Here is a 22,858-nt window from a genome sequence, read left to right as displayed (position 1 = left end):
ATATATATATATATATATATCAAGCATATATTAGTATAATATATATATATTTTTTTTTTTTTTTTTTTCTTTAGATTCTTGCCAGCCAATGAAGTTGCCCTGTATGCCTGGGGGAAAGCACTCTCCACCTCTGCCTCCCAAGAAAGTGATGATTTGTGTGCCTCCAGGGGGGCTGGACTCCTCCAACTCCCCTTCTCCGTCCCCCAACCCCCTCAGCGGTCTCCCCCAAAAGTGCGTCCCTCCGCAGGGCATGTCGTCCCACCACGGCACCCTGCTGCCCTCCCAGCTCGCCGGTCTGTCCAGTCTTCACCAGAGCCACGGTCACCCGCTCCAGCTCCAGTACGGCAGCTTGCACGCACCCAGCCGCATCATCGAGGAGCTCAATAAAACCCTGGCGCTCTCCATGCAGAGGTTTGAAAGGTTGGTTAGCCATCAGCGCTCCGGTCATTAAATGTGATTGTCCTCAAGTGGGGTCACTGAGGGATTATGGATCTCTGTCTGTCTGTACATCACACATAATATCTTGGCTGGACTAAACTTTGAGGAATGATATGAGTGTATTTGAAAGATTACACAGATGGATCTACTGTCACAAGCCATAACACTGACTGGCCATAGAGTTTCTTGGTGACATGTCTCCTTTATTTGATGAGCCTCTGGTTATTATAATAAATTAATCTCTACTTATTTACAGCTGTTGCCAAAACAGCACTAATCAAAGGGGAATTACTGAAAAAACTCCATTATAATTAGCGGAGATCATCCTGTTTATTAGCTTATATTTTTGCGGCGATTTGTCCAATAAATCTATCCCGGTGTTATCGAGGTCATGTCCTGCCATGTAGCGCTGGTGTACAGGTCTAAATCAGCACACTGCCTCACAGGGCAGCATGGCCTAATTTTGAAGTAAATGTGTGTATGTGTGGGCACAGGCGCATGGAGTAGGCGTCCCTCCAGCAGTTGGCCTGACATAACATGACCAGCTGCTCTTTACAAGAGCTGCGCTTCTTCATGTTTGGAGAAAAAGGGACAGGATAGCGGATTGGAATATTACGTAACCTCTTACATTAGGATCTCTTTTTCACCAAAGCCATTTGGGCAGGGATAAGGAAGTAATGGTCCCGACATGGCTTACAATTAGTCTGAAAGCTTGAAATGGTTACATAACAGGGGCTCATCATAAGAAGCTCCAACTAGACTGTGATTAATCAATCTATCAAATATATCGCCGGGTAACTCGTGTGACTGGCTCCTGGAAGTGAAGTTTATTCCCTCATCACCTTGTTTTGAATTATACAAGTTGTATAATCGGTTACTCTTCTCCTCTGTGTAGTTCAAAGGATTGCATGACATTGCGTAGGACTGCACAGTGTGTATTCATATCTCCCCTCCTTTTATACTTGGATTAAAAACCCACTAAGCTATCATTATGTACTGAAAGCCCCTTTATTGTTTTAAATCACTTCCTTTTACTGGATTGAGGGTTATTGTTTAAGTAATACCAGGTCATAGATAATGTTTGATGACTGGAAAAAGATGATATAGAGTTGAAATATGAGGTTTCCCTTTTAAACTGGACTTTTCCCTTTTACTGTCAGGGGGGATCGGACAAGCTCATCCTCTTAGCAAGGCCCAATGCTATAGCCATAAGCATGACCCTTTATATTAATACTCAGATTTGGTTCACTCCACCAGCTCCGCATTGCACGGCGGCGGTCAGTGTATGCCTCTGGACAGACGAGAAGTGCCGTCTGTGATCATCGACTATGAGGACGACAAGGAGAACATGCCCAATGAGTCAGACTACGAAGATCTGCCCAGCATGTACAAGGACGAGGACGACGACGTGGACGATGACGAGGACGACGACGAAGATGACGACTCCATATTTACAAGTGAGTGGCAGCAACATTGATGAGCTTTAATGTTTTGAATAACACAAATGAAGAGAGAGTTTCATTAGTTTTATCCAGGGGTCCTTTAATGAAACAAAGGGGGCCTTTTGAAAGAGACCTTTTTAAAATGAATGAAACTAATGAAAAACTGGTGGTAGTGGTTATTTTGAGTTATGTGATCAGGATTGTCAGACACATGTATTTGTTTCTTGGGAAACTTGCTCTACTTTTGCACCTTATTTAGGATTTTTCTCTTCCACTGTTGTAAGGTGAAGGTGAAGGTGAAGGCAGGTTTAAGAGCGACCAAAAAGTAAATCATGGTGTGCCTGAAGAAGAACTGTCTGCCTATACTGTTGCCGATGATAGCTCATGTCTGCAGATACGATGACACATTTGTTTGACTCATCATGATCAACAGAGCCGCTAGCTTCATCTGAAGGTTCCTGGAACTGAGATGTAGTCTGACCTTCAAAGCAGAACCTAAATTCGGTTCACAGAAGTGTATCCAAAAAAATCATGCCGTCACCCATGGAAACACTTCCTCTCACCGGCTCTTAGCGAAAATTGCTGAACTGTGCGGAGCATTTCTTTGACACTTTGTCCTTGTTTTCACATGGTTGCATGTTGGAGTTTTTAAAGGTTGTGATTGCTCATGTGCGATGGATTCGCTCAATATGCCACATCATGATCTTAAAGGGCATTGGAAAGATGAGTAAGACTTAAAGTCACAGTAAACTTGATTTAGAAATGATTTTTTTTTCCAATTCTATAAATAAGTTCACATGTGATGTCGTGTGCAGAAAGTCAAGCCAAAAACCACCGTAGTTTAGGCCACAGTCAAACTGAGTGCAGTGTTCAACCTATTTCTGTCAATGATGAAATGTCTGGCTTTCTTTAAATACAAGAAAGTAAAAAAATAAAGACAACATTAACAAAAACAACATTATGTGAGCAATCAACAGTAATTGATGACATTACCTGTCATTTGAGTCTCAAGGTATAAACTATTTAAAATGTGTGGGAGATGTAGTAGAAGGCAATTAAAAGAACATTTTGTTAAATTAGGCCCCAGATGTGTGCTTTATCTCTTCATGTTGTGTCATGTTTGTCCGTGGTGTTGCATGTTTAGGTACCCTGGCTCAGAAGGTGCTCAGGAAAGACTCTCTGGCCATCAAGCTGAGTAACCGTCCATCCAAAAGAGAGCTGGAGGAGAAAAACATCCTGCCCATGCAGACAGATGAGGAGAGACTGGAGTCTAGGCAGCAGATAGGCACCAAACTCACAAGGTGAGACACGTAAAAACACATGCATTTTTAAACTCGAATACATTTACACACATGCACAATTCATGGGCCAAATATTTTCAGTAAACCTGGTTGACGTTTGCCGTAGCCAGCTCGACAACAACAGCTGCCAGGAAACGGCTCTGACTCTTCTCAGCCAAACCGAGCATTTTGTCTTACTTTGGGCTGACGATGGCCCAATATCCTGGCTGGTAGAAGAGTGACGCAGTCCAAAGCTGATGCAAATGTGAGCCTTTTTTCAATCGAAAGACTTTTATATCCTGTCAGTTTTTCCTTCTCAACATCCGATAAGGATAAATGCTTTATCTCGTTAGAATGAGGCTCTGTAAATGGAGCTGACCTAATTTCAGCGATGCATCGCCCTCCCCTCTCTTTTTTCCTTCTGTTGTCTTCTCTCTAGCGCTCTCTCTCTCTTTCTCTCTCTCCTCTCCTCTCCTCTTCTCTTTCTTCCTCCTGCCTGACTTCCTCCCTCGCTCACTGAATCACCACGGTGATGCATGTGCCAAACTATCTCCACCCGACTCCTCCACACAGCAGCACCACGCAAGCCACTTCATACCAGCAGTTTACACAAACGCACACACACACACACAAGCACACGCACACAGTACACTGGTGAAGTGTGTGCAAATCACAGGAATTTGTATACATATGTTGAGATCATAAATAAGAACTCATGTAATTGAACAGATCAAACAACATCATGTTTTTCTCCAACGGATCACAGGCCTCATTTGATTTCACTGTTCTTTGAACATGACTTGCCTGTCCAAATGAAGTGGGGGGGTAATGATGTGTTGAGAGGAGAAAAGACCACCAAGCGTATGGGTAGAAATGAAAGCCAGAATAATATAATAAGATATGAAATGTGGAAAATGTGGTTGCATGGGAGGGATGGCGAATTATCTAGAGACATTGGCAAACGAGTCACTGCTCCCCACTGTGATTGGAACACAGAGCGGGTTCCCAGAAGGCCTGCCTGCTTAGTTGTCACGTTCCCAAAAAGCTCTGTCACAGTGTCCTTTGCACGTTGTCATCCAATGCACAACTCCTTAATTTCATGCTTTTTGCCAACAGCATTGTGTCTTGTAATGTTGTCGCTTGTGCCAGGCCAATTAAAATTGATTATGATAATGCTATTCTAGGACATACTGACCTCAACTTTCCTCTATTGACCTGTTTCACTGGGAAAACCTCGGAGACGCCTTATCTCTAAGAGATTCAGCTTTTTTCTCCTGAGAAAGTTGACCTGTCTTTGGTTTATTGTGAGTTTTTTAAATCTATTTATTTATTGTTGGCTTTTAATGGGATTTCATGTATTAAGTAGTTTATCTCTCTGAAAGGATTAAGTTTGACATTTTGGGAAATACAGTATGCTTATTCATGGCCAGAGATTGATACCACTCTTGTATCTGCTTTTAATATGAAGCTACAAGGAGATGGTTAGCTTAGCTTAGCATAATGACTAGAAGCAGGGGCAAACAGCTAGCCTGGCACTGTGCAAAACCAAAATAATCTGCCTACCAGCACCTCTAAAGCTAAACACTCCATAAAGCTGAAGTAATAATTTATATCACTACCAGTGACCCCTTTCACATAGTCATCAAACCTATCCATTGTTACCATAAAAACATTGATTACTGCAGCTTTTAATAAATTGTCCCTCATATTAGCTACTCCATAAATCCTTGCATAACTCCTTTTATATAATCTCATTATATTCATACTATTTCACATTGCACAGAGCAGGCAAACAGACGCTTAACAAGGCTGACGCTGCTTAAAATAAACCTTGCCTATGACAGAAATTGGTTCCTCCAAATGGATGTTTTTGACTAGTCTGTGCCAGTTTGTTGACAATAGCTGCTGCCTTATTGCCTGCGTAACCCTCATATAATGCACAGTCCATACAGTTAGACGCAGAAATCCAGTCTGAGAGTCAGTGTCTTGACTTTTCCCCGGACGATAACCCTCAAGTGGGAGAAGAAAGGACAAGCGATGAGATGAGACAAGCCGGGCCGAGCACACACACCTAAGTCTGCATACAGTAGCTGACGGGGCTGAGCACTTTCAGACGGCTGTCAGGTCGAGCGCGATGGAGACAGTCATTGATCCAGCGTCTACAGTTAGGGCTACTGCCGCAGGGTCCTGACACGGTGCTATAATAAGAGTCCCCAGTTGAAAGCACTTTGGATGACCTTTCAGAGATTGCCTTTGGGTATCTTAGTCATTTTTTCCACTTACAAATTGAGAAAATTGGAGATAATATGTGCAAAATGAATCTCCTCGGATGTTGCAGAAAAGAAAAATGCGATGGAGGCAGCGTCGTCTGACTGTCCTTCTCCGTGTGTCTTTGTCTGTGTAAATGTGTGAGCGGTAGGTTTACTTTAGCAGATGTGCAAGTGTTGAAGCCTTTCAGTTGGCACCTGGAGGTGTCGTAATCGCATTTGCCGTATTCAGCATCATACGGGAGCTGAGTCTTCAGGAATGTCCCTCTATTGCTGGCCTTCTTCCTGCATTGCACCAATGTGTTATCATGCAGTCATTCACTTAGAGGAGAGGGACTGGTGATCGTGGCTGGCTGATGTTTATTGGAAGTGCACTTGTCAAGCTGTTATGATGCAAATCTTTAAACTATGCAAATAAAGAGAGTATGAAACTTTATTGCTCATTAATAAGTCGTGCTGGAGGCAATGAGTTAATGTATGTTTAGGCCGGGGATGTTGGATCTAAAAGTATTCATGCTGCGAGTCAAAATGTCAATAAGATAACTTTGCTGGGAGTAACTGTCAAGGCAGGGAAGTAAATACTTCAAAATGTGTGAAAGAAAAAAATAAATCAAACAACTTTCTCTGATCTGTGTCACTGCGACTTTTTTGTTTGTCTTTTACATTCAATTTTACATTGTTAAGTAGGTTGATTTGCATTAAAAACTGAACCATTTTTTCCCCTAATTGATGCACTGTTGACCTCTTGCCTGTGATTATGTGCTGACCATGGATGCATGTGTCTCCCCAGGCGCTTGAGTCAGAGGCCCACAGCAGAGGAGCTAGAGCAGAGGAACATCCTCAAACGTGAGTGTGTTAAACTTGGATATTTCACATTGTCCTTAAGCTGCTGAAGTAAATTGTAAAGTGTGAACAGTTCAACAAAAAATTTCAAAATACTCAAAATGTTCTGTCTACCTGTGTGACAACTCATTAGAGGCATTGTAGCGGAAGCATGAGTCTATATTTGTAGCAGCAGACTTCATACAGTGCGGCCTGGTGATTTGAGAGGCCTAGTTATGTGAAAGCTAGTGACATACATCTCTCCCTTTTTTATTCCTCCTTGGTCTGCCTATTCATGTGAGACGGGCGTGCAGGCAGGCGGCGGGGCTCCCTGAGGAGTCATGTCCAGAGAGACTGGTTTCATGGCTCAAACACATGCACTATCAGAGAGAAGCAGTTCTGTTGCCTGAGACTCTGCGGCACTCGCATCAAAGACTGATTTACCAGCAGTCGCTGCTCTCCCAGAGGCCTCCTGTGTGATTGGCAGAGTGCAAGAGCAAAACACAAAGTCTACCAATTCATGAGTGACAAGTCATGTCCTCCCCGTCACTCAAACACGTACAGTGCCAAGGTTAAACAAATGAGGCTTTATTTTCTAGAGAGACACCAGAATCCCAAACTGTGAGTAGTACTATAGATACATTATGTGTTCAACACAGGCACAAATGCAGTTTGACTGCTGAAGCCTTTGCAAACAGGAGCAGCGTCCCAGTATGGTTCCTGTTTACTCTCGTCTCTCTTTTTTTAACCTGCCTCTCTGAGCTGGAGGTTTTTGTCCTCGTTATTGGCTCGGAATATATCGTACAACACATGTATGGATTTTAGAGAGACGAAACACACAAACGTAATGTGACCAACACTTCTTCCTTTGTTGAAAGGAAAAAAGTAATCATTCTCCCCTGATACCCATTCCTAATAGTATTAAATAGCCAGTGATGGAAACTATTTTGAGCTTTGAGAAACTTATCCAGTAGAGTGGGAATCTAATGAGCCATATTATGCAAGTGGTGTGTTTATTCCCGTTTCCAGTCATTTCTAAACATTTCGTACACAGTCGACTGTTTGCATCTGCCTGCACGCGCAAGTATTAACACTAATCCTGTCATTCTCTGCAGCTCGCAATGAGCAAGAGGAAATGGAGGAGAAGAGGGAGATAAAACGGAGGCTAACGAGAAAGGTGAGTCCAAAATAGCTCAAAAGGTGCAAACCCACACCTGATCTTAAAGCACTCGGAGGGGGTAAATGGTTGGCCAGGATAAACAAACACCGTGACAGTGACTCATCTGTGGTGAGGAGAGAGATGTAGTCTGTTACAGGGCTGCTCTCAGGTCTCCCCCAGGAGACACGAATGTCCTCGATGCCCTTTAGCCCTTCAGCATGTTGGCTGGCAAACTGCCTTTGACCCCATAGGGAGGTGTTGAGCATGTTCCCATCACTTTCAATTAAAGAATAACACTTTCTGCTCACCTGCAGACACGCTCAAAACAAAAATCTCACAGCTGCTGAGGGAATTCATTGTATGCATCAAACGCCTAATTGCGTACAATGTTTTAAACAAAATGCTCGTGCTGTATATCACACTTCCACACATTTAAAGAGCATCGCACGTGTAGGTAACCAATCTGTATTATTGTACCTAAATATAGTATAGAGTGCAGCCTGACAGCTTTTTTGATCAGGGTATGTACTGAGGAGCAAAATTGCTGTTTCTAAACCACTTTTGACATTTCATGAGCTTATACTGATATCAGCAATAAGTAAATATTAGCCTGGCCGGTCTATCAGTTTGGCTCCAATAGTGTATATTGCTTTATATTTGTTTGTCCTTTGGTTTGAATGTAGATTAGAATAGATTTAATAACCCATTTTAAGACTGTTGTAATGAGTCAATGTTTCATAATTAGATTCATGGGTTGTTATTATTATTATTATTATTATGCCAATGCAATAGGTCATTTCATGAGGATCATGTGTGGTATCAAAGAACATAATCAGCTGTGGACTGTGACACTTAAGAGTTTATTCTTTGTGAGTTTAATAAAGACCCTGTACACTGGGGGAGGGGGAGGGGGGTCTGCACGAACTGAAACTGTGTAATTTGATGCTGCTTTCTCATGTAGCTTCATAAGAAACACTGGATGTTTTTGTTTCTATAAGGACTTCAAGTAATGCAAAATCTGAGAAGGTGCTAACTGAACTTTAACCAAGTTTCTGTTGTTCAACTCTTTTGTTTTTTTGTTTTTTTTCGCTCTTGTTCCAGCTGAGCCAAAGGCCCACAGTAGAGGAGCTGAGACAGGCCAAAATTCTCATCCGATTCAGTGACTATGTGGAGGTGTCAGATGCCCAGGACTACGACAGGCGGGCAGATAAGCCCTGGACCCGGCTCACAGCAGCTGACAAGGCCAGTATCACTTACACTAATCTTATAGTTAAACTGAGATAATCTTTTAATATTCTCCAGATCCCTCCTCCTTGTCTGCTTTCAAATTTCTTCAAACACTCACCACCCCACCCCCTCCACCCCCACCCCTCTGTGCCTCACATGATGCAACCCGTAGCGCAGGAGAGTAATGGCAGGAGGATGTGTTCTTCCTCTCTTGTTACGGCAAGCTCCACCTCAGCTGTTTTGTTCCCCTTTGTGAGTAAATACCCCGGAGCAGTCCTGCTGCTCACTGCCCAGCGGTCCATGCCTCTGACTTTTAATGAGTTCTTGATTTCTTATTTTTTATTTTTTTATTTTTTGTGTAGCATATATTCTGCCTTCTTTGCTTAGTTGATGCACAGCTCTGAACACGCCTTGTCACACCTGAGGACCACTCGTGAAAATCACAGGGATTCAGCGTTTGGATTGCGCAACAACTCCCCTTACATAAGAGAGTAATTGGACAAGCAGTGCCTCAGGAGCCCTCGGCCGCTACGCTGCTCTGCTGACATTTTTTCTTTTCTTTCTTTTTCTTTTTTTTTTTTTCCCTGTTCCTACCGTCGAGCACAGATTTGAATATTGTTTGTTCTCCTGTAACAGAAGCATCCTCCCCAAGGCTAGAGACGTCCCCTTGAGTCATGCTGAAGAGCAAAAGCAATGACATCACCCGGCTGGCTTGCTGTCACACATGACATTTTCGAGGGGATGTAACGTTTTTTAAAAAAAAAAAAAAGGCTCAGCACACTGTTTTATTTCCTGGAACTTTGACTCATTCTCACTCTGAGAATCTCTTTGCAGTTATCCTGCCCCTGGGCAAAGCACTCAGCCCTCTACTGCTCTAGTGCTACTACTTAGCAGCCACTATTTGCTAGACAATGTCCCAAATGTGAATTTGTTGAACTACATGAATGGGACACGGCTTTGTTTAGTGCTCAAAAACCTTCCCAGAAAAGAGATGTTTTTAAAAAACATAGTTAAAGATGAGGCAAGGCTTACATGTGTGTGACACTACCACGCTGCCCCTTACTGAAACAGTAAGAGCACAACTAACTTTATTTCCAATGTTTTCCATCATTTGTGATTATTTTTCACACCGAAAATGTATATTATTACTTTGAGCTTTTGATCCAAGGACTGGAGCAAAAATATTAAATATACAGCTTTGATGTTCTTTAAAAAAAAAAACTGCACTGGTTGAAACTGAGAAGGATGTGTGTTGCCATCCATGTAAATCCATGGTATCAAGACATTATGGTTAAAAACACAAGCTGACTACCCCAGTAGACCAGCGACAGATTGTATATTATTGTTCTGGCTCTTGGATGTCTCAAGAGGAGGAAATTGAAGGCTCTTGTGATGTGAGAAGAGAATTCAGCAGAATCATTCATGGCCTGGAGATAAGCGTAAATGATGCATGAAGCATGCTAAAAGGAGGTAGAGTCAGGGCTTAGAGGCTGCAGTTTGTGTACTAAGCCTTTGCGGCTTCTCTCAATCTTCCTTCTTGTTTGTGCTCTGCAGGCAGCTATACGGAAGGAACTCAATGATTTCAAGAGCAATGAGATGGAAGTGCACGAGTCAAGTCGCCATTTAACCAGGTAATATGCAGAATCCATTTATCCTCACGTTGCTATGCACGCCTCGTATACGGCCGGAGCTTATTCATGTGCTGTAGGTCTTGGCTGTGTAGCGTGTACTGAGTTTTTTTAACTGAGGTGATGAAATGTGATGAAATGTTTGAAACAGTCCTCTTTTTCTTTCCCATTTGTATTTTTAGGTTTCACAGACCATAGTAGACCACCACTGTCTCGAGCAGTGCCGGAGCGGCGCTCTCCTCCACTGAGAACCTTAAGTGCTGGACAGTAAAATGGTGCCCGTTTCTACAATAAGGCCATGTCTTCTGAAATGCCTTTTCAAGACCCACACAACTGAGTCGGTACTACACCACAAGATGCAGACACCCACTACTCTATCCACTGTAGTAGCACATAATGACTCCAGTTGATTCACATCGCCCCTCTGTGGAAATTGCTCGACTGTCTCTTCAACCTCTCTGCTGAGCTCTTAGGCAGGCGCTCAGTTCTGCGGCGATTTCGACGGCGGGAGAGAATTCGTTTGCAATTGACTGACACTTGCGAAATCTGCTGAGGGCAACCGTACCTTTTTGGTTCATCAATAACACACCAGTGGACTTGTCTCAGTGGACTTGTTTTTAATCCCTCCTCTTTATTATGCCGTCCTCCTCCCCCCTGATTCCTCTAGCCCTTATGGACAACTCTGTGCCAGGATGCAGGGTTGATTGTTCTGAGCTCACCATATCAGCAGGAGATTCATCTTCACCGCACCTGCTGGGACTTTGGAAACTGCTTAGAACGACACACAGGAGGGAGGGAGGGGTCCAACATTAGAATCATGTGCAATATGTTTTTTTTTTTTCTTCTGCTTTTCTCAGACTATAGCACCCCCTGGAGTCCCCTCTGTGTCATTACTATGTAGTCCAGACTTCTCTTCAACCCTCATATGTGCAATTCTCACTGTACCGACAATGTTGACATCTAATTGCTAACTGTGAATCTGGGAGTTTGGGCAAAGCCTGCGCTCTCTCCAAATGTACATTTTGTTTATACTAAGGAAGGAAAGTAACATTTAAAGAAGAATCATGCTTGACCAAGCTTCATTCATGTCAGAATCTTATAAATTTCATGTAAGAATTGCAGCTGGCAGATATATTCTGGTTCCAGTGTGTGCAACAAGTATCTGTTTTATATTATTTTGTTAATTTTCAATTGTTAATTTTTTTCGTTTTTTTATAGAGGCAATTCATTTACATGTTGCTACATGTTCCCACTCTTTGGATTGATGATTTTTAAAACAAAATACCAAGAGTTACGCTCGCCACATTATCTCTTACATTTCTTTTTGTTTGCAGCAGTGTTTAATGATCTTTGCTCATAATGTGCATTGTATTATACACTTAAACTATACTTTTTTTTTTTACTCATGTCATAATACGTTTCTGATCAAGCAATATTTGTTGTTTGTAGAGAAAAGGTTAAACTGCAGGTGTATCCCCACCATTTTTTTTATTGTGCTTATACACTCCGCCTCACTTCAGGGTTTTAATTTTCTTTTATACTTTACTTTAGGAAAGCTTTATTCAGGAGGACTTTTTTCTGCATTTTTCTTGACTGATCCAACTAAAAAAAAAAAAAGGAAAAAAAAGACAAACCTGCCTGTTCAACAGCTCACCAACACATTCGGACAAGATTTGATTCAATTCTCAAATCTATCACTGAAATGACACATTCTCTGGTAAAAAAAACAAAAACAAACATAAAAACAACAACAAAACAAAACATGACACTGATTTTAGTGGATTCAACGAGTCAGGGTTTTTACATTTTTATTGCAAAAATTCTTTGCACTGTTAAGAGTTTGGCTTTACAACGGTCACCGTTTCAAGGTCAGGGCCCAAGTGTGTAAAATATTGTTGGATTTCTGATCTGTGACCAGTTTGTCTTTTCACTTTAATGGTCTTGTTATCTGATCACTGATCCTACACCAGTATTCCAATGCTCATAAGCTTTATGTACACAGAATATTTTTATTATTTTTTACTGTATTACTTTTAAAGTTGCAATATGAAATTGTTGTTTGTCATAAAGAACAGTAGGAGAGGTGAAAGACTGTTGGCCACCTATGATGATGCATCTGTCTGCAAAGGAAAATGTGCTCTCCCTTAATTTCAAGGCCTCAACCAGTGATGGATAGATGACCCAATGCAAACTGGGAACTGAGAACACAGTTTTGCACTTCAGGGGTTTTGTTACAGTTTTGAGCAGTTCTCTTCTGAATCGGTGCACAGGTCAATCTCACGTCACATTCCCCCCTTTTTTTAAAATCTAAATTTTATTGGGTCATCTAATCTCAGAGACTTTGAAATATGGGGCACTTTTTTGTCTTAGAACCAGCTTCTGTATGATTCCAGCATCATCATGCCATTATTTGAATTTTTCCATCCATAGGTTCAGTATAATAGGGCATAATAGGAATGAATCTACACAAAGACAGTTCTCGTTTTCAGCTCTACGAAACAACCTGAGCCACCGGGCTGAGCATGAGGTTTTCCATTTTGCTGGAATCAAGGAACATGAATTCAGCAATAATCTGTTTCCTTTTACATGTCGATGGAGCAAATGCCTGAATTTGAAAGTGTTCTTTTTTTTTTTTCATTTTTGAAATACAGAATACCATGTAAAGGATACATCATGCCAATTAAATTCCATCTCTGAATGCATTTGTATTGTATGCATTATTACTTTGGATATTTTAGAAATAAATCTGGGCTAATTTGCTGTAGAGCTATTCATATATTATCTGCACCTCTTACAAATTCAACAGCCTCCAAGCCCATTGCCAAAAACAATATTTAAAAGTTACGTTGATACTTTGCAATCTAGCTTGCTTGATGAATTACCCTCATTGTAGATTTAGTACGTTATTCTCTATTTTAATTATATTCATATTTACTTGTGTTAGATTATTCCTTAAATACACTGCAGTCCATACTTGAATTTAAATAAGTTGGGTGAAACACATTGAGGATTTAAGCATGAAGGAATTCCTTCATCCTATTTTCCTATTTTAAACCAAGAAAGACATGGCAGTGACACATAATAAGTGACACATTACAAATCTGCTTAGCCATTTAGATATTAAAAATATGATTCTAAAAATTTAGATGTAACACTGGGGATGCTTGAGCTTGACACTCAAAACAATACTTTTTGCAATGGAGAACATAATGGACATGTTGGTTGAAGTTATTTTTATAATAGAATTATTTGTATAGCATAAAACAATTGTTAAAAAGTACATCACAGAGCAAAAATTATTAATGTACCTTTATTGGCCCTTCACTATTAAAAATGTCACCTTGCCACCTTGATAAACTTCTGCAAAATGCACATGCAAAAGCTGAGGTTGATATGGGTTTGAAATTGGAAAAATAAAGTTTTTTTAAATAAAAGCCTGGGAACAAGTGCAGACAGCGATAACACTGTATTCAACAGTATAGGCTTAAAAAAGTTTTGGGATAATATAAATTTGACTGTAAACTATTTTATATAGACTAAAATATTTGAGTAATTTTAATGGAAAACTGTATTTTTTTTTAATTAATTTATTTTTACCAGTGTGAATTAAAATCATAGGTTAAGTGCAGTGTTTACATGCATTAGGGATATGAACAGTTGTTTAAGTTCAGTTTAAGTTTTACACAAAAATTAATTTTGTTTCTATTTTTAGTTAAATCAACTTGAAAAAGAAAGCTTTTCTCTTTTATATTGTCTGGCAAAACTTTGCATTTATATTTAGGCCAAACAATATGATTTTCAACATTAAGTTCTATAGCAGAAACCATGCATGCATTTGCCAAGGAAACTGATTTTGCACGTATAGTATAACCCTGTTACCTGCATCACATTTAGAAAAAGGATGACCTGGAAACACCGGCAAACCACCGCGGCCTTCCTGTGTGTCCTCAGCGGGGAAATGTTTAGCTCAAGCCTTGCGGTTTGCTCCACTAGATGGCGAGAAACACAAGAGAATAAGAGCGTGTGCACTGAGCCGGACTGTACTATGGCCTTGTGTGAAATGGCGTCCTGATGAGATGGTGCTGAAGTTATTTGCCTCGTCACCACCAGTCTAAAATAATTGGACCCGCAGGGAAGCTTAATTTTTCCATACAGCGGAATTTGAAGGACTTTATTAATAGGAAATAACTGCACTGAGTGAAACTAATTTTGGACGGAATCCTAGTTAAGTGACAGTTGAAAGTTCATATGTGGCCTGTTCAACAGTTGACAGTTGGTAAGTTCCGGCTAAATGAGCAGCTCCATTGACCAACGTGATAGTTTTCTTTACAGTTAGCACGGAGCTAACCGGCAGACACAACAGTCCGGCAGATAAGAGGACGTACTTCTGTAGCGGCACTCCAAACATTTTATACGAGCTATGTTTACTCCTCTCATCTGTTCACCGCCTCACTAGACTGAAACCGAAGAAAGGCTTCATGGGAAATGTAGTTATGACATTATTTCTTTCTAAACAGCGGCGTCGGCGCGGCGCTTACTAGCACAATACACTACCCACAACCCCCTGCGTTGTTGTTAGCGACCCCATCTTGTGTCCTCCTCATGAATATATATCAGTCGGTATTTGCGTAGGAGGTCGGCCGACGTTCATTTCATATTCCAGCACTGTATTTTTGGTCCAAATGGGACGCACTGTCACGTCTCCGCCCCGCTCTGTCCCTGCACGCCCTGCCTCCTCTTCCCAGCGAATTTAATCGGTAAAATGTTTTTTTGGAGCAGCGGAGGAGACTCCGACAGGGAAAGGAAGACAAGAAGTGAATGACTACTAGTGGAATAAGTCAGCAACACCGCCCAGTTGGCGGACATTTAGCACGGCGGGCACGTATTCAGGCTTTTAAATGTAGATGTTGTAGGTGTAACCAAGTGCGCACCGTTATTTATTTAGAGTGGGGGACTTTTCATTGGCAGAGATGGAAAGTGTGCAGGCTGTCGCTGAGGATGGCGCGTCGGATGGAGGTGCGACCAAGTTAACGAAGAAACCCAGCGGACTGTCTGTCGCCCGGGGGACTCCAGTGGATGATGGCGGTGGACATTTGGCACCCTCCCGCGTAGAGGCAAAAAACGGGAATTGCCTCTCTCATTCTGCCTCTACAGCGGGATTTAGTGCGTCAAACCGAACTGTGGCGTCTAATGGCCGGGGCTCATCCAGCAACTCCAGCTCTCTCCTGTTGAGACGGAGGCGCCTGAAGAGGAACCTCTCCGCCGCAGCTGCAGCCACCGCCACCTCAGCTGTCACCGCCGCCTGCGGCGCCAAGATGAACTCGGCCCTGTCCTCTGCGTCTTTACATACCCGGAGTCTGGATCGGAAGACTCTGCTGAAGCACCGACAGAACATGCAGCTGCAGCCCGCAGATCGCGAGTGGGTGAGAGCAGATCTCCACCGGGGCTCCATACACGTCCACGACAGACTGACGCCCTCATATCCCAGGCCGGTCCTTTGCACTATGGACACCACAGCCGGCGAGGTGGCGCTCCGTCTGAGTAAACTCTGCAGTAAGTCGAGCTCCGTAATGCGTATTTTTTGTAAAGATAGCCCCAAGACTGACCAAAATGGCAACTGCAATGTGAAGTATGAATATAATGATAACCCATGCAAGGTGATTGAAGATTCTAGTATAAAATGCAACCACCTGACTCCCCTGGAATCCACAGAATTAAGGGGCCATCCGAGCGACAGGTTGAGACTGCTGCTCATGGAGAATGCAGATGAGAGGCAAAAGCAACAGGACGTTGATGGAAAACTTTTCACCCCTGAATCGGAGTCACAAGACAACATAACCTGTTCTTTATCAGATTTAAATTCTAACTCTAACATGGATACCCCCAATGATGATGACTCAGAGCACAGGAACGGTGTGGACAGCTATGGATTAAATTCTGGCTCGGATGTGGAGAGCAGTGCATTCGATGACCTGAGCTCCGGGGCCCGGCTCAGCGAGCACAGGGACTCCCTCAGTGATGACATGATCCTGGGCACAGAGGCATCCATCCTCAGCCCCACGTTTGATAGTGCCACAGAGGGCCACGACATGTATGGCAGCTCCTCGGACGAACTGGAGCTCGACTGTCCTGCGTCGAACACGAGCATGGACCCCATCTCTCAGCATCACACCAATGGCATCGCTGCTGTCACAGCCAACTATGAGCAGTGCAGCATGGGACATTTAAATGATATGACAAACAATATGGGGCCAGATAGCAGACTGAATTCACACAGTCTGGGCAGCCTGCCACCCAGCAGTAGTGCCGGCTCATTGTCAAGAGCCTGTTCTACAGGTAATACACCTGACATCCAAGATCCGGATTGCGGCCAAGGTGCTGCAAAATCAGGACTGGCAGTAGACCACAATGGAAATTCCTGTGATTCTAGCCCCACGCTGTATGTGCAGCTGCATGGTGAAGCTGTCAGGAGGCTTAGCCCAGATGAGAGGCCTCTGCAGATCCAGAATGACTTTCTCTTTAAGCTTGGATTTAAGGACCCCTGGAGAGTTCAAGAGGAAGGGCTTAACACAGAAATTGGCTCCTTGTTACGTTTCTATGCAGGTAAGTGAAATGATGCATTCAGATACAGTCAGGTTATCTCATGATCAGGTTTCTGCTCATTCTGGGACTTGCTGAGGCCGTTTTCTTTGCACAATATACAACTATGAGCGTAGTGTTTGTAACAGGTTGTCAACCTGTATCACAGAACCAGACAGGTGCATTCATGCAGGTGTATATTGTACTAAAAGAGAAAAGCAACATTTATTATTCCCCTGTTTGTTCCTGATATTATTTCCACACATTGTTCGTGAAAGCTGTCAGGTGAGTGCAGCACTAGACCTTTGCTGATGACTGCAGCAGCAATTTAGAGGGATATCAAAAGTCTGTGCTTCCCAGTGGTTTAACTGTGTAGTGGCATGAAATGAATGGGTCAGAGTGGGGTCATGGTTCAGAGGACTACCTTGCCTCTGTGACTTCCTATTAAATGTCCAGGTATGTGTTTTTTTTTTGTTTGTTGTTTTTTTTTTTTGTTTATTTGTTTCTTCTGGCCTTGACTGTTTTTGTTTGACCGTAGCAGCACACTGTGCTCCCATGGACATGCATGACATTGCTACAAAGCCATCACCACAACTTATGGTGCTCAGACATGGGGCCCTTTCCGGCTTTTGCCCCATTATCATCCTAATGAAAAGGCTGAATGCCTTTGTGGTTGGATGGAGAGTAGGGGTGGGAGCGGTATGGCTGGGAGCACCATAAACCCTCTCTGTGGACTCAGTGAATTCTGGTCATTGAGATGCTGCACAGTGCCTATCCTATTGGCATCCAGCGTGGCTTCTGTCACACTAACTAACTGCCTGCCAAGCTGGGTTAACGTGCTCCTCCAAAGCTCAGGAAGCCCCTTTCTTCACCACGCCACTGCCTCCGCCACTTTTGCTATTGCTGTGGCTGCTGAGGAAAGTGAAGTGAAATGGGGGGTGGGGGGTGAAATTGAATGTCTGGTGAGGATAGTTGAGGAGAAAGTGTTTGTTGGGTCTGAAGTGTGGAAAAAAGACACAAACAGAGGCATTAACACTCTGTAGCTTCCTGTCCCGAGAGGCTGTTGAACTAGAGGTCACTCAATACGAAGCTGAAATGGCCACATGTGCTTCTGTTCACGTTCACAGTCACATGTGCTTCATGACCTACTGTGCTCTTGAAACACTGGGTTGCTTGAGGTACTGCTAGAATGATTTCATTTAGTTAGCATCATATGGCAGGCTGTATGAGCGTGCACACCGGGGGCTCATGTGGATGGATGTGCATCCAGTAAAAGAACAGATACATGAGTACATGAGTCTGTGCAGTCAGCTGAGCTCAACCAGCAGCAGCAGCAGCAGCAGCAGTTGCTACAGGCGGGCAAAAGAAGCCCTGATGCCCCTCTGAGGGCGACGCCTCCAGATCCCATGTGAGACAGCTTAACTGTGGTCACCTGAGCTCTCTCTCCTGCCCCTCACAGCCAGTAACACCACTCAGCACCCAGACAGTCTGCACAAAAGACCTAATTCTCATTCAGCCACATGGAGAAGGACACTGAAGAGCACACACACAGAGGCATGCACTGTAAAGGGAAAGCAGAGCTGATGGACTTGTGACATGTCTGGCCTGCTCTTATGCCATTTCCTTACACGAGCGAAGCATGTGAGGAATGTACGCTGGCTCCTCTAGAATGTCAGGCACGTCTGCTGAGGAGGAAGTGGAGCAAGGGGGGCTGCAGACGGGGTGTGCGAGGGGATACCGTGCTGACACATGTTGAGCTGACTTTGAATGGTTGTCCTGCCCAGATAGTGGAGATAGGGCCAGCCTCAGCTGACTTGCTGGCTGACTCTCAGGCGCAGCTGCCACAACTGTAGACTTCAGTCGCACTAAAGGCCTTTTTGTCTGTATGCATAGTGGCCTTTGATACAGGAAGTCCAGTATCTAAACTCTGTTTTATTGCTCAGTTTCTCAGTAAGAGCACTGTGCTGTTATAGTGGTAACCTAGATATTAAGCACACAAGCAGCCAATAAACTGCACTGTATCTTTAACAAGAGCGGCAGAAGAGGTACTCAGCACTCAGCATGATTAGGGAAGCAGAAGGAATGATGGGAGGGGGCTATTAAGTTGAGGAGTTGCCATGATGCATCTTGCCAGATCCTTTGGACAATGCAGAGGACAGTTTGACTTTGAAGGGGTCAGGTCATGCTTTGGGTGCACATACTCTGCGGTGGCCAGATGAGAGAACTCACTTGGCCCCGCTAGACACACAAACACACACACACACACATGCACATGTACAGAAGGCTGCTTAGATCAAAGGGCCGCTGTCCTCTTTGGCAGGCTTACGAGTGATCCTTTCAGAGCTGCCCACACAGGAGCCTCTTGTAATGCCTAGCCAGCTTTATTAGAGTTTTGAGTACAAGGGAAAAAGAGTAAAATACACAGACTCATATAATCGATACATGCACATTCTGTTGGTGACAAGCCCAGGATGCCACAGCTCTAAATGAAAGTATTCTTCCTCAAGAGAGTTGAGTTTAACAAGTTTTTCCAACTGTACCCTGATTGCCCATTCAAGTAAAAGTGTAGGGTACAGGTCATTGTTGCTCACTAACAGCATCCTCAGCCCTGCAAGTAATGAAACTGCCCCCTGCTTGGATGGCTCTGTTCCCTTACCCAGTGGTAGTAGTCTTTAACTCCAAAAGGAAATGGCATACTGAACCCTAACACACACTGGCACAGGGTTTCCCTAGAGGCGGAGGACCTAGAGTTCTTATCCAAACCAAAGCAGCACGGTAAATTATTTAGATTCATTAGCCTACTCAGCTTTGCAAACACTCTCATCCATGCACTTCAGCATACCAACTGCTTTTTTTGTGAGCTCTCCTCGTACCCTATTAAAGTTGAAATGTTTGCTTTTTAAAAGCACTTTCTTGTAAACCTGAAGTGGTGTTAAGATTTGGCCCGCTTTGTGAGTGAAATTAATGACCACTGGCGTGTACTGGCCTAGAAACTATCAAGGTATTAATTCCTTTCAGCTTCACGCAGGTTTATAGCTCAAGCTTCTGTGAAACACAGTCAGGGTCAATAACAGTTTCAGCATGCTGCACCCAATTTTCAGGTAATTCCCATGTTGTTTTCTGTATCTGCCAGCAAGGTGAACTTGGCAGGAACAACTGTTCGTGCAGAACTAATCAAAGCAGAGATGTGTTGTCAAATATTGAGGATAATTGCTCTGCTTTTACACAACAAAGGTCTAATATGTACTTTCTTAAGGTTTTTTTTATAGCTTTGCTCATTTATGGTAAAAAAATTATAGCCGCTATGATTGCACCAAATGTTGTGATCAGGATTAGTAATGTGAGTTATTTCTCAGTTTTTCAAAATAACATTGTATAGTGCACCTTTTTTAATGCAAGTTTAATGTAAAGTTTTCTCTGCATGGATTCTCAAAACAAATGCTGATTTCATCCTTATTTCCCCACTAGTATAATTGAGGTGCTTATTTACAAAATTTTAAAAATTATTTACATTTACTTTTTATTGCTTTGTGACCAAGGTGCAACTCTGGTTGAGATGACAGATTACCATCTGTTTAAGAACCAAAACACTGTGCTAATACTGAGGCTTGGAAGAAAAAAAATATTCCATAAAAGTGAACTTAGTATATTTATTCAAACTTCTTCACTTTTCACTTACTTTTTAAGAGTTTTCTCTCTTGTTTTCCACAAGAGCTGCTTGCTCCTCCATCTTAATCTGTGGTCATATACAATAGATGTATAGATATATCTGTTACAGATTTATATTCCTGTGTAGACGATCATAGAACTATAAAATAAGAATACGCCCAATATCGGTATTGCCAAATGACATAATAGAAATCTTAAACTTTGCTCAGTTCCTAGACTTTTTTTTTTTTTTTTAAGTTTTATATGATAAAGGGTTTTGATCAATATTAGAAGCAATAAAAAAAAACACTCAACTTACAATCACAGAGGCGTGAGTAATGGAAGCAGCTTCACTTCTGCTGATATAATTTTCTATATTCCATGTGGACAAGAGACTTTAACATTTCAAGAAGACATTGATAGTTCAATTACTGTAAAAGCTTTGAGGAATCTCAATTCAGGGCTGTATCTTTCCACTCTTACCTCAGGCCTTCTCTGAGGAGGCAGCGGCTGGTGACGTGATGACTTAAAGGACTCTGCAGGGTTTAAAGGCTTAATGAAGCTCCCAGCTTTCTCCAGCAGGCTCTGTGGCAGCTATTAAGCAGAGAACCGCTCACTCTGTCTTGTCTGTGCCACATCGTTCTCTTCGTACAGTCACCACGCCAGATTGCTCCCACACTCACTCTTGCATCGCTATGAAAACATTTTCAAAGGCAGAGGAGAACCAAAACATGACTTTTGTCATTGTTTTTTGGTTGTTTTATGAGCGGTCACTAGTTATCCTGATAATAACATGAGGATCCCTCCCATTGGTTAAGCAATATTGTTGTGTCAATTTCGCTTTAATCTACAAAACATGGCCTAATTTACCACAACTACAGCATCTCAGTAATTGCAAACACACATGGGAGATCTTTGCAGAAGTGAGGCACTAGGCTGCTTCATCCTTTCTCACATCCATGTCCTCGCCTGATAGCTAATGGTCTTTCTAAATGGCCCATTGCTGAGTCATTATGTAATTGTGTAATCAGATTTCACACGTTCCGGAGCTCAAATCCAATACGCATGTGTCGGTATGCGCTCAGTTTTTTTTTGTTTTTTTTTGTGTTCACTCGTACATGTGTGTGCTCAAGATAAAAGCAAGCAAGCAATCAAAGAGTAGATTTATGTATATCATGTTCCTTCACATGCGGCTCCACGTGTAGAAGTGGTCCTATATGAAATGTGGCCATACAGCGTCAGCGCTGGGCTGGATGTGTGTATCTCTGAGGATTCACACATGTGTGTCTGCTGAGGCAGACATGGATGGGATGGTGGTGTCAGCTTGTAGCAGTTAAAGCCAAGGGAACTGTTTTCTGTCTAATATAGATTGCCTTCCTGGCTGACATCCTCCCACCCTCCTCTTCTCTCCTCTCGCGCAGAATCTTCCTCCCTCTCTCAATTTCTCTACTGATCGATCCCCCTCCCTCTCCCATTGCTATCTTTCCTCGCATCTCCTCCTCCCTCACACCATCTGACAGTTTCCATTTATCTTCCCATATCTCTTTATCCCTCCCTAGCTTATTTGCTTTTCATTCCAAGAATTACAGGTCACCCTCATATTTGTATTAAATAAGTAGTAAAATATATTAGAAATATTTAAAAAAATATATATATATATAAAAAGAAATATAAAAGACAGACAAAAAACAAACTGCACAGGTCTATTTCTACAGATCTACTGCACCTAAAAGGACTCTTTCTCCCTGCCTTCTCCGTGTGTGTTTGTGCTTGCTTTGATGTACAGTTGTGTTGCCCCCTGTGGAAATAAGTAAAAAAAAAAAAAAAAGGGGGGGGGGGGCTATGCAATTGAAATTCTCATTTCTTTGTGGTAAGCAGCCGAATCTAGGTTGAACAATGCCATGCTGATATGTCACTCCTGTCTGCCTGCCGGCACATTCTGAGACACAGAATTGGGAAGGGGGGCGTTTGGGCAGGGCAGCGGCTTTTTCTGCCCTATGGGAGCAGCCCGGCCTCTCAGCTGTCTGTCAGACTGCCCTTGCTGAACCCTCCCCAGAAACCTCGAAGGGTTGGAGTAGATGGAGAAACACAGGGAAAAGGCCCCCCCCCCCCCTTTCAGCGGGGTCATGGAGGAGGCTGACTGTCCCCGAGCTGAGCACCAGCCCCTGCCTTGACCACATGCATGAGGGGGGATTAGAGGCAGGCCAGCAGGGGCTCACTTTCCACAGCTTTGATCAGCAGCAGCACAGCCTAATACCAGACAACATCTGCAACTCTCAGCATTAAAGAGGCCCAAAAATTCCGATTAGGGAACACACAGCCTGCCTGCCTGCTAGTGTACAGGACAGAACTGTGTCAATTCCTGGAT

At 42.9% G+C, this 22,858-nt stretch overlaps 2 protein-coding genes across 2 annotated transcripts in view; both read left to right on the top strand.

The window, feature by feature from the left end:
• The window catches only part of LOC111670495 (phosphatase and actin regulator 1-like), a 25,856-nt gene extending 12,891 nt beyond the window's left edge, over nucleotides 1–12,965 (top strand). The window contains exons 4-11 of the mRNA XM_023427224.2: nucleotides 75–420; nucleotides 1,696–1,895; nucleotides 3,025–3,181; nucleotides 6,218–6,273; nucleotides 7,365–7,426; nucleotides 8,510–8,650; nucleotides 10,190–10,266; nucleotides 10,446–12,965. Coding sequence (XP_023282992.1) covers nucleotides 75–420; nucleotides 1,696–1,895; nucleotides 3,025–3,181; nucleotides 6,218–6,273; nucleotides 7,365–7,426; nucleotides 8,510–8,650; nucleotides 10,190–10,266; nucleotides 10,446–10,461 — 1,055 coding nt within the window. The 3' untranslated portion in view covers nucleotides 10,462–12,965. The remainder of the gene's footprint in view (nucleotides 1–74; nucleotides 421–1,695; nucleotides 1,896–3,024; nucleotides 3,182–6,217; nucleotides 6,274–7,364; nucleotides 7,427–8,509; nucleotides 8,651–10,189; nucleotides 10,267–10,445) is intronic.
• Nucleotides 12,966–14,884: 1,919 nt separating this feature from the next.
• The window catches only part of phlpp1 (PH domain and leucine rich repeat protein phosphatase 1), a 42,616-nt gene continuing 34,642 nt past the window's right edge, over nucleotides 14,885–22,858 (top strand). Inside the window, exon 1 of the mRNA XM_023427205.2 lies at nucleotides 14,885–16,866. Within this exon, the coding sequence (XP_023282973.1) occupies nucleotides 15,234–16,866 (1,633 nt within the window). The 5' untranslated portion in view covers nucleotides 14,885–15,233. The remainder of the gene's footprint in view (nucleotides 16,867–22,858) is intronic.

This window comes from Seriola lalandi, unplaced genomic scaffold, assembly GCF_002814215.2.
Source record: "Seriola lalandi dorsalis isolate HSWRI2012SDOR001 ecotype SW California unplaced genomic scaffold, Sedor1 jcf7180002054855, whole genome shotgun sequence".
NCBI lineage: Eukaryota > Metazoa > Chordata > Actinopteri > Carangiformes > Carangidae > Seriola > Seriola lalandi.
Note: the sequence above shows the minus strand (reverse complement) of the source record. Positions and strands in the feature narration are given on the sequence as shown.